This window comes from Musca vetustissima, unplaced genomic scaffold (genome assembly GCF_032173495.1).
Source record: "Musca vetustissima isolate MV318-11 ecotype Yass unplaced genomic scaffold, APGP_CSIRO_Mvet_v1 utg111950, whole genome shotgun sequence".
Taxonomy (NCBI): Eukaryota; Metazoa; Arthropoda; class Insecta; order Diptera; family Muscidae; genus Musca; species Musca vetustissima.
The window spans coordinates 1-12,115 of NW_026888717.1; the positions used below are offsets into that span (position 1 = coordinate 1).

At 33.6% G+C, this 12,115-nt stretch overlaps 1 protein-coding gene across 1 annotated transcript; it reads right to left on the bottom strand.

Moving 5' to 3' along the window:
- Positions 1 to 2,586: 2,586 nt before the first annotated feature.
- LOC133336575 (ATP synthase subunit d, mitochondrial-like) lies at positions 2,587 to 3,117 on the bottom strand (the record flags this gene model as incomplete). Its single annotated transcript, XM_061544856.1, has 2 exons — positions 3,005 to 3,117; positions 2,587 to 2,945 (listed from the first exon to the last, which is right to left on the bottom strand). Coding segments are annotated over exons 1-2 (472 nt in total), but the record flags the coding sequence as incomplete, so codon positions are not given.
- Between the last annotated feature and the right edge of the window lie 8,998 nt (positions 3,118 to 12,115).

A 12,115-nucleotide genomic window follows, 5' to 3' on the forward strand; every position in this document is an offset into this window, starting at 1 on the left:
GCTATGGCTGAACTACGTCTCGTATGCTTGAAGATATAGCCGCTTTATTGTGCTAGTTAGAGTGACGCCAAACAGCGTTTTTGTAATTGGCGGGCGCTATAATTAAAAACTAATAATCCGATCGATTCCAAAATTTGGGGACGTTTCCTTATTTTTTAACTTGGTTTGTGGTAAAAAATTGGCGATTTTCCAAATATATTTTTTTTCAATGGTCCGCCATTTTGTTGATTTTTAGCGTGGATTTTTATAATATTTTTCGGAGACTATCATTAAACGTGGAATTTTTTAAATATTTTTCTGCGAGACAGTGGATTTTTTATACCTTTCACCACACTGAGGTATAGGGTATTATGTCTTTGTGCATATGATTGTAACAGAAACCGGTAAGGAAAGCAGTAAAGTCGGACTGGGCCGACTATATGATACCCTTCACCACTTTGGGTATATTGTTCATATGTATCCCCTCCAAGGAAAATACGCAAGTCTTTCTGCAACCTATGATAAATTTAATTTCATTTCGGCAGATTTTAAATTTACTTCGTACCATGGGACAAATTTATGAAAAACGACTTACAGCAAAATTAATACAGGCTATTCGGTCGCCGCACTGTTAAAATTTTAATTTCATTCAGACATCCATTCGAAATACATATGGGAGCTATGACAGCATCTACATCAATTTCGTTATTCAAGTTTCAAATTGATACGTTGTGCAAAAATCGTGTTAATCGGACAAACAGTAGAAGGTTGGTGCACCATTTATGTAAAATCGGACGGATATATATATTTATATGTGGGAGCTATATCGAAACCAGAACCGATTTTTCCGAAACTTGACACACATCGTTCTGCACCTAATTCAGTACTCCATGCCAAATTTCATGCAAATCGAAAGATATAGAGGGACCATTTACCTTAAATCAGACGAAAATATATATGGGAGCTATATCTAAATCTGAACCGATTTTTCCCAATATCAATAGGATTCGTCCTTGGGCCAAATAAGTGACCTGTGCCAAATTTCATCCAAATCGGATCATAAATGCGACCTGTACTTTGTTACAATTTAACATCTACAGACGGACGGACGGACGGACATGCATAAATCGAGAAAGTGATTCTATGCATATTCTCAAAAGGAATCATGTGTCTATGTCGTTTCCTTTTTCCTGTTACAAACATATGCACAAAGACATAATACCCTGTACCACAGTGTGGTGAAGGGTATAAAAAGGAATTGAGATGGACCCATGGTTCCTTTTGAACATATACATAGAATCATTTTCTGAGTCGATTTCCGCATATCCGTCCGTCCATGTATTTTTGTGAACAAAGTACAGGTCGCATTTATGATCCGATTTGGATGAAATTCGGGAAAACTTCACTTATTTGGTCCAAGAACGAACCCTTTTGAAATTGGTGAAAATCGGTTCAGATTGAGATATAGCTCCCATTGTCCGATTTTAGGTAAATGGTACACCAAACTCCCAATATTAATTAGGCCCAGATTGATGTATGCCAATTTATGTAAATGGAGCACCATACTGCCAATATTTGTCGGATTGCACAGAGTACTGAATTAGGCTCAGATTGATGTATGCCAAGTTTTGTTGATATCGGTTTAGATTTAGATATAGCTCCCATATAAAGTTTCGTCCAATTTTATGTAAATGGAGCACAAAGGAGACAAATTTTGCAAAGCGTACTGAAGTAGGTCCAAATTTGTGTATTCGAAGTTTTGTTTAAATCAGTTTTAGATATACCTTCCATATATAGTTTCCTCCGATTTTATGTAAATGGTGCACAATACTATAGATATTTGTCCGATTGAAACAAAATTTAACACAGAGTACAGAATTAGGTCTAGATTGATGCATGTCGAGTTTTGTATTGGATTTTGTGTCGAGATAAATTATGGATAGCGCAATAGATCTTTTACATATATGATTGATATTCAATTTTTCATAAATTTCAGATTGGTACCCAAAGTGCTGAAGGGTATCATATAGTCGGCCCCGACGGGCTTTCGAACTTTCCTTACTGGTTTAGAATATTTTTCTGAGACTATCATTATATTTTTCTGAGGAGGACGGGCTTTCGAACTTTCCTTACTGGTTTAGAATATTTTTCTGAGACTATCATTATATTTTTCTGAGGAGGCGTGGATTTTAAAAAATATTTTTCTGAGGAGGCGTGAGGAGGCGTGGATTTTAAAAAATATTTTTCCCAGGAGTATATTCTTAAAAAAATTAAAACATATTTTTCTGGGCGTCTATTAGTAATGGTGAAGTTATAGAAATATTAAGCGAAGATTAAAAAATCTGAGAATCTATTCACGTTTATGGGCATTTGTAAAACCAATTTTTGAATTTTCGCTACAAAAATTATTCCATTAAAAATATCATAATCAGGAATTAATAAAATATATATTAAAACATACATACAGAAAATATATAAAGTAAAGAGTTCACGAAACAATGACATCCGTGTTATTAGTTTCCGGCGATGCAGATTTTTCCTCCTGATGATGTTTCTTATCATATCAGGATTAGCTGGCCCAACACAATAATGGCCAAAATAATCTACCCTGACGTGGTATAAACTCCGCTAAATCTTCACGATCGACAACAAATTGCTCCATTGTCATTTCGTTATATGGCGTCAAATTCTGTATACGTTTCATTTCAGATTCATATTGTTTTATACGTTCATTTGAAGATTTTACAAATGCCGCAATTTCTTTCTTAACTTGTTCCGTCATCTTATCCAATTCTTCATAGTATTTGGCGAAATCATTTATTTCATGACGGGCACTAAATGTCCGAGCGAGTTCTTCATATTCACATTGAAATTCAACTACCATTTTTGCATAGTCTTTGCGAACATTATTGCGATAATATTCCCAATCAATTCGTGGTAATTTATCGGGGTATTTGTTTACACGTCTGTAAACAATTGCAAAAAATGTGTATAATTTTTGGGAATTTTTTTCGTTGGTACTTACCTATGATATTCTATGGTATTATCTCGAAATTTTTCAAATTGCTTCATTTGATCTTTGGGAACACGTTTAACTAAATCTGCTAATGTGACTGGGGATAACTTTTTTGCCGCCATCATGGACTTCTTTTATAAAATATGTAAGAAATATAAGGATTATTATTTTTGTATGAAGATTTTTTTTATTAAAATTAATAATTGTTATTGACATTTTTACTGAAGGAAAAATATGCCAGACAATGCTCCTTCGATTTGTAGTTCAAAAGACTTGTTACTATGAGTTGTCTTACTCCGGGATTATACATGCAACTTTTGTAAGCTAAGTTCTTAGGAGTGAGAGGTATAAAAGTGACAAGGGGGAAGAAATTCAAAAGATAATCGTAGCGAGCAGCAGCAGAGTAGCTTCAAAAATTTGCATGTCTAAACCCAGACTTAATGAAGTCCATATTTTTCGATATAGGGAAAGATTTTAACAACACAGAAATTAACAGCAAAGTAAGAATTCATAATATATTTTATATTTGAACGAATCATCGTCCATTAAGCGAATTACAAGATCTGATGGTGACGGAGCTCTATAGTAGTAAATCTTGAGAATAATAACTATGACATTCGAATTTTATCTTGCATAATTTTAAACCGTCTCGCAAATAACATATATGAATCCACTAAAATTTAGATAGGCGTAGACTTCTCTCCCAATCAAAATTCAAATCTTAAACCTTAATATACAGCCTAATATTATCATAAATAATATTAGGTTGGAAAAAGCTATGCGAAACCATTCAAAATTCAGAAATTTGTGGTGCATTTTATAAGTGGACTAAGACATAACGTTGACCGGTAACGTTCATTTTCAAAATTGAATATACATACGTAGATATTTAAAAAAATTTTTCTGAAAGTCTGTCTGTAGGCCTAGATTTTTAAACATATTTTTTGAGGTTCTGTCTGTAACATTGGGTTGTTCAAAATATATATCCATCGTGGATTTTTAAACATATTTTCTAAGGATCTGTCCTCACGCAAAGATTGTTCTATTTTCGAAATTGCAATTCTAGGAACAAACAAAATGGTCATCTCATTGGGACAAACTTCGGTAATTTTGTACGATTTCCTGTAAATGGAAATCGTACAAAATTATGCATGGGAGCTATATCTAAATATCAAACGAGCTCAATACTCTTTATACCCTTCATCCGATTTAATGTAAATGGCGCACCAAAGTACCTGTATATCTTTCGAAATTTGGCATAGCGTAATAAATTAAGCCCAGAATGTTGTGTGTTAAGTTTTGTGAAAATCGGTTCAGATTTATATATAGCTCCCATATATAGTTTCTCCCGATTTCGACTAAAATATGCACCAAAGACCCAAATATAGACAGATTGCACAGAATTTTGCACAACGTACTGAATTTAGTATAGTCTAACGTGTGCCAAGTTTTGTTAGAATCAGTATAGATTCAGATATAGCTCGCATATATAGTTTTACCCCATTTTAAGTAAATGGTGCACCAAAAACTCAATGTAAGGCCGATTGCCACAAAATTTTGCATAGCGTACTGAGTATATTCTAACGTGTGTCAAGTTTTCTTGAAATCGGTTAAGGTTTAGATATAGCTCCCATATATAGTTTCGTCAGGTTTTTGTAAATGGTGCACCAAGGACCCAAAATATGACCGATTTCGGCAAAATTTTGCACAACGTACTAAAGTTACTGTAGCCCAACTTGTGTAAAGTTTCGTTGAAATCGGTTCTTATTTAGATAAAACTCCCATGTGTGGTGTCGTCCGATTTTATGTAACTCGTAAACCAAAGTCCCAAAGTTAGGGCGATTGCCGCAACATTTTGCACAATGTACTGAAGTTGCTGAATGTCAACTTCTGCAAAGTTTCGTTGAAATTGATTCAGATTTATACATAACTCCCATATATATTTTAGTCGGATTTTAAGTTAATGCTGCACCAAAAACCTAGAGTTAGTCCGATTCACATAACATTTTCAAGAATGTGCTGAAGTTACTATAACCTAATGTTTGAAAGTTTCGTTGAAATCTGTTCTGGTTTGGATATAGCTCCCATATATATTTTCATCCGATTTTAAGTAAATAATGCACCAAGTACTCAAAATATGGCTGATAGACTCGTACTGTTTTTGTATAACCTAACGTGTGACAAGATTCTTTGAAATCGGTTCAGATTATATATTTTCGTCCGATTTTAAGTAAATGGTTCACCAAACTCCTCATTTGTGTCAGATGCAATTTTGAATAATGTACAAGATTCACCATGCAATGGCGTTACTGCGTTCTGTAGAAATGTAGACTATCCCATATTAATTTTCGAACGACTTCGTGTTGATTGGGCTCCAAAATATTAACTGGTTCCTGATTGATATTTGCTTTAAATCGATTTACATAATTGTGATATCGGGTTCCTGGCGAATAAAAATCTTCCTTCAGAAATTATTCAATATAGGTTAATGTTTAAAATGGTATAAACACAAATGTCCACTTTAATGTTCGGTATGCTTCTGAAGTTAATACTTCAGTTTTTCAACATGAGTCTCTGTAATTTGGGATATTATTTTGTAAGAACATGAACAACCTACTACCTAATATGGCTATAGTATAGTCCCCCACTCAACCTGGCTTTTGTTACAGAACATATAACCGAACTGGCAGTAATTAAGTACTAAAAATTATTATAAGGGCCTAAGTTTCACAGAAGCTCCAATATTTAATATTTAGACTATATATTTGGAAAAAAATCTCCATTGGGACATTTTACAATTTGTGTATGAAGCCAATCAAAAACAAGGCAATGTATAAGGGTATCAATCCATAAGATCGGGCAATTTTTTTGGTATATTTCAAGGTATAGCCATATTATTCTAGAAAATTCTTCCTATAATCTTATTGACCATTATCACATTTGTTCTCAAGGGGTCCCATTTTAACGGTTTAATACTTCGTAGTGGCTAAACAAAATTCCGTTCTGCCGAAATAAACGTCGGTTTTCCTTTTTTCAAATTAAAGATTTATTTTACACAAAAAATTAATGCACAGAATATTTAATTTTTTAACACAATGTAATGTTTTTTCTAATACAATTTCTCTTTACACTAAAGGCAAAACAGGATCTACTTAATACTTCCCTTTGTAAATAGGCCTGTCTATAAACACTCACCTCTATTGCCGATAAAATTGTTAATGCAAAAGAAATAATTGTCTTTTATTGATGGCAATTGAATGATAAGCCTTTTTTGTTGTTGTTAATACAGATACGGAATTCTTTTGTTCCATCACCCAGTCAGTCCTTATCGCGTCAAATGAGTCTTTCGTTTTTTGAAATTTTACAACAATTGTTGACAACGACGACATTATTGATGGTGATGAAAAATCACTTAAAACTCTACTCAAAGGTATTTCAAGTTTGTTTCTTCTCTCATTGTATTTTGTGTATCCTTAGTGGCTTTTGTGTGTGCGTGTGTACAATAAACGAAGGATATTAAAAAAGGGCTTACTGCCAAAAGGATTTCATTAGAAAATTATTTGAATGACAGTTAGGGCGCAAGTGATATTCCAAACAAAAAACAGGTGTGAAGCCTTTTTTCTGTTTAGCGATTTTAATGACAAACTGGAGAACGGTGGCGAGGGAGGAGGAGGGAATTTTATTGTATAGACACCCAACAATAGAATGTCGAACATAAAACTTGAATTATGGGACTTTAATTTGTTGAATATTTAGCAGTGAAAGGGGCACGGGGAAAGAAGAAAGAGCTATCAGTGACAATGATACTTTTAAGGTAACAAAAGCCTTATTCAAATTTCTTTAATGCTCTTAATGATTTTATGAATAGGACGATATTTTGCGATACTATCAGCTAGGGACATTTAACTCCTTTAGTGGTGGAAAGTGTGAATTAAATTGTTATTAGTAGCTGCGTGGAAGGGGTGAAGAATAGAATAAAAGACAATGATATTAAAGTGCAGTAAAATTTTATTTAATGTTAATGAAATTGTTTAGAAATTGGTTAATTTTCATCCCGAGATAGCTGAATATTTTGTCGTAACAATTTTTTCAATAGAAAGAAATGTTGGTTTCTGGTCGAGTGAATTTTTTCACAACAATAATTGGACCTATGATCCTACGATTTTTTATAGAAAAAACTTGGACCTGTGATCCTACGAATTTTTTTATACCCTTCACCACACTGTGGTACAGGGTATTATGTCTTTGTGCATATGTTTGTAATAGGCAAAAGGAAACGAGATGAACACATGGCTCCTTTTGAGAATATGGATTGAATCACTTTCTGAGTCGATTAACGCATGTCCGTCCATGTATTTTTGTGAACAAAGTACAGATCGCATGACCTATGACTATGGCATAGGTCACTTATTTGGTTCAATGACGAACTCTATTGAAATTGGGAATAATCGGTTCAGATTTAGATATAGCTCCCATATATTTTTTTGTCCGATTTAATGTATTTGGTGCACCGAAGCCCCTATATATCTCTCGATTTGCTCGAAATTTGGCACAGCGTAATGAATTAGGTCTAGAATGACGTGTGTTAAGTTTCCTGAAAATCGGTTCAGATTTAGATATAGCTCCCATATTATTTTCGTCCGATTTAATGAAAATGGTGCAGCAAAGTCCCTTAACATTTTTCGATTTGCACGAAATTTGGCACAGCGTAATGAATTAGGTCGAGAATGATGTGTGTTAAGTTTCGTGAAAAAACTTGGACCTGTGGTCCTATGAATTTTTTTCTATAGAAAAAACTTGGATCTGTGGTCCTATAGAAAAAACTTGGACCTGTGGTCCTACGAATTTTTTTCTATAGAAAAAACTTGGACCTGTGGTCCTACGAATTTTTTTCTATAGAAAAAACTTGGACCTGTGGTCCTACGAATTTTTTTCTATAGAAAAAACTTGGACTTGTGGTCCTACGAATTTTTTTCTATAGAAAAAACTTGGACCTGTGGTCCTACGAATTTTTTTCTATAGAAAAAACTTGGACCTGTGGTCCTTCGAATTTTTTTGCTCGAAATTTGGCACAGCGTAATGAATTAGGTCTAGAATGACGTGTGTTAAGTTTCCTGAAAATCGGTTCAGATTTAGATATAGCTCCCATATTATTTTCGTCCGATTTAATGAAAATGGTGCAGCAAAGTCCCTTAACATTTTTCGATTTGCACGAAATTTGGCACAGCGTAATGAATTAGGTCGAGAATGATGTGTGTTAAGTTTCGTGAAAAAACTTGGACCTGTGGTCCTATGAATTTTTTTCTATAGAAAAAACTTGGATCTGTGGTCCTATAGAAAAAACTTGGACTTGTGGTCCTACGAATTTTTTTCTATAGAAAAAACTTGGACCTGTGGTCCTACGAATTTTTTTCTATAGAAAAAACTTGGACCTGTGGTCCTACGAATTTTTTTCTATAGAAAAAACTTGGACCTGTGGTCCTACGAATTTTTTTCTATAGAAAAAACTTGGACCTGTGGACCTACGAATTTTTTTCTATAGAAAAAACTTGGACCTGTGGTCCTACGAATTTTTTTCTATAGAAAAAACTTGGACCTGTGGTCCTACGAATTTTTTTCTATAGAAAAAACTTGGACCTGTGGTCCTACGAATTTTTTTCTATAGAAAAAACTTGGACCTGTGGTCCTACGAATTTTTTTCTATAGAAAAAACTGGGACCAGTGGTCCTACGAATTTTTTCTATAGAAAAAACTTGGACCTGTGGTCCTACGAGTTTTTTCTACAGAAAAAACTTGGACCTGTGGTCCTATAAATTTTTTGCTATAGCAAAAATTGGACCTGTGGTCCTACCAATTTTTATCTATAGAAAAACTTTGGACCTGTGGTCCTACGAATTTTTTTCTATAGAAAAAACTTGGACCTGTGGTCCTACGATTTTTTTTTCTATAGAAAAAACTTGGACCTGTGGTCCTGCGAATTTTTTTCTATAGAAAAAACATTGGACCTTTTGTCCTACGAATTTTGATTCTAAAGAAAAATCTTGGACCTTTGGTCATAGAATTTCTTTCTATAGAAAAAAACTTGAACTTTTCGTCCTAGACCTATGGTCTTACGAATTATTTTCTATAGAAAAAGCTTGGATCTGTGGTCGTGTGATTTTTTCTATGCAAAAAAAACTTTGTTTTCTTTAGAAAACTGCGACCTGTAATAGTGTGAATAGTTTTCAATAGCCCAAATTATTTTTATAATAAAAAAAATTCATTTGTTATTTGTTTTTAATTAAAAGAGAAACAGAGGATAAATTAATTGAAGCTTTTAACGAATATCGAAATTCTTTGGCACACTCACACATACACATTAATTTCTTTTTCGGACACTATCATTATCACACAACAAACCAATGAATCGAGAATAAATGTAAATGAAATTTTCAAGTTTTCTTTGTTTTTTTTTTAATTCTTTCGTTCCATATTCTCGTAGTTCTTTATTTCTGGTACTATGGTAAACTATTTCGTGTTTTTTTGGTTTATTGGAAAATTTATAGGAAAGTTTTTGTGTGTGTGTGTGCTGCACTCATATACATACCGACATACATACGATAAATTCAAGACCTACTTGCTGCAAACATACGTTTGTGGGAACCTTTTAGCTTGCAGGCAACTAATCTGCATATTTTTTCTATATATTTTGAGGGAGAAGACCAGTGAAGAGATAATAATAAAATGAATATGTTTCGATATCTATAAAATGGATAGAGCACACATATCATATATGCATATGTATGTGTTAAAAAAAAACAAATGCATACATACTCTCACATCATGCATACTATCTCAAACATTATTTTAAACAAATAAATGGATATTGGGGTTTTTTCCTCTTTTTGTTAAGTACTTAATACATGAAACTACTACAAACACACTCTAGGGTAATATGAAGGTGTTTGTGTATATGGGTTAATGTGGTTACATTGTGAGTGTATGTGTGTGCGAGAGTTTTTGTGTTTTTCTTTACCATTTTAATATGGGTTAACATATTTCTTAAACATTGCCGAAGGTTGTTGCTTTTCATTATGTTGAACTTTTTTCGTTTTCTTCTTCTGAAATGTTTTACATGAGGTTTAATGTTTTAATCTTTTTCTTAAAGATGTATAGTTTCTTGTTTAAATATACTTTGCAAACAGAAATGTTTAAAGGCTAATATCAGGATATAAAAAGAAGAAACATAAGGCTTGATTGGTAAATTTCTTTTTATATTAGATTCAAACATAATATTGTAAAAAATCAGGCAAGTATAGAGGATTTCATATCGGGGGCCAGCTGGTCCAATATGAAAATAATTATTGTATTTATACACTTCACCATCTGAGGTGCATAAAACTGCCCTTAATTCGGTAAGGACCTTTATATTGGGACTAAATAATTGTAAATTGTCTACTAAAATGTTTTTTATACTTTAAATCAATAGTATGTGAACAACCAGTAAGGAAAGTCGTAAAGTCGGACGGGGCCGACTATATGATACCCTTCACCACTATGGGTATATTAAACAGGACTATTAACATGAAATTGTATGAAATAAAATATGTGATATTTATCTAAATGTGAATCTACCTAGATCTATCCATAATGTATGTCAATCGACTTCAAACAAATATAAATAGGTCATCCGTTGGGCTATTTCTGTACTTGTAGATTTTTTTTTGTAAGTTGTGCAAAATTGTGCATTTTTATTATTATTGATGTCAATCTGACTATATGAGGAGTTTGATGCCCAATTTACTTGAAATCGGGCGAAAGTATATATGGAAGCTCTATCCAAATATAAAGCGATTTCAAACAAACATATCACAGGTTAGGTTATAGTAATATCAGAACGTTTTGTTCCTATCAGCCTATTGGTTCCTTGGTGCGTCAATTACTTAAAATCAATCTACAATAAAAGGGAGCTATATCTAAATCTGGACCGATTTTCACGAAACAAGGCAGACATCACTCTAGGCGCAATTCAGTATGTTATGCCAAATTTGGTGCAAATCGAAAGATATATAGCGACTTTGGTGCACCATTTACATGAAATCGGACGAAACTATATATGGGAGCTATATAGAAATCTGGACCGATTTTCTCGAAACTGGGCAGACATCTCTCTAGGCTCATTTCAGTACGTTATGCCAAATTTCGTGCAAATCGAAGGATATATAGGTACTTTGGCGCACCATTTACATGAAATCGGACGAAACTATATATTGGAACTATATATAAATCTTGACCGATTTTCACGAAACTTGGCAGACATCACTCTAGACTCAATTCAGTACGTTATGCCAAATTTCGTTCAAATCGAAAGATATATAGGGACTTTGGGCACCATTTACATGAAATCGGACGAAACTATATATGGGAGCTATATCTAAATCTGGACCGATTTTCTCGAAACTTGGCAGACATCACTCTAGGCTCAATTCAGTACGTTATGCCAAATTTCGTGCAAATCGAAAGATATATTGGGACTTTGGGGCACCATTTACATGAAATCGGAAGAAAATATATATGGGAGCTATATCTAAATCTTAACCAATTTTCACGAAATTTAACACACATCATTCCAGAATTAATTTAGTACGTTATGCCAAATTTCGTGCAAATCGAAGGATATATAGGGACTTTGGTGCACCATTTACATGAAATCGGACGAAACTATATATAGGAGCTATATCTAAATATGGACCGATTTTCACGAAACTTGGCAGACATAATTCCAGACCTAAACGATTGGCTGTACTAAATTTCGTGCAAATCGAGGGATATATAGGGACCTTTTACATTAAATCGGTTAAATTTATATATGGGAGCTATATCCAAATCTGAACCGATTTTTCCCAATTTCAATAGGGTTCGTCCTTGGGCCGAATAAGTGACCTATGCCAAATTTCATCCAATTCGGATCATAAATGCGATCTGTACTTTGTTTACAATTTACATGCACAGACAGACAGACGGACGGACATGCATAAATCGACTTAGAAAGTGATTCTATGCATATTCTCAAAAGGAACCATGTGTCTATCTCAATTTCTTTTGCCTGTTACAAACATATGCACAAGTACTTAATAGCCT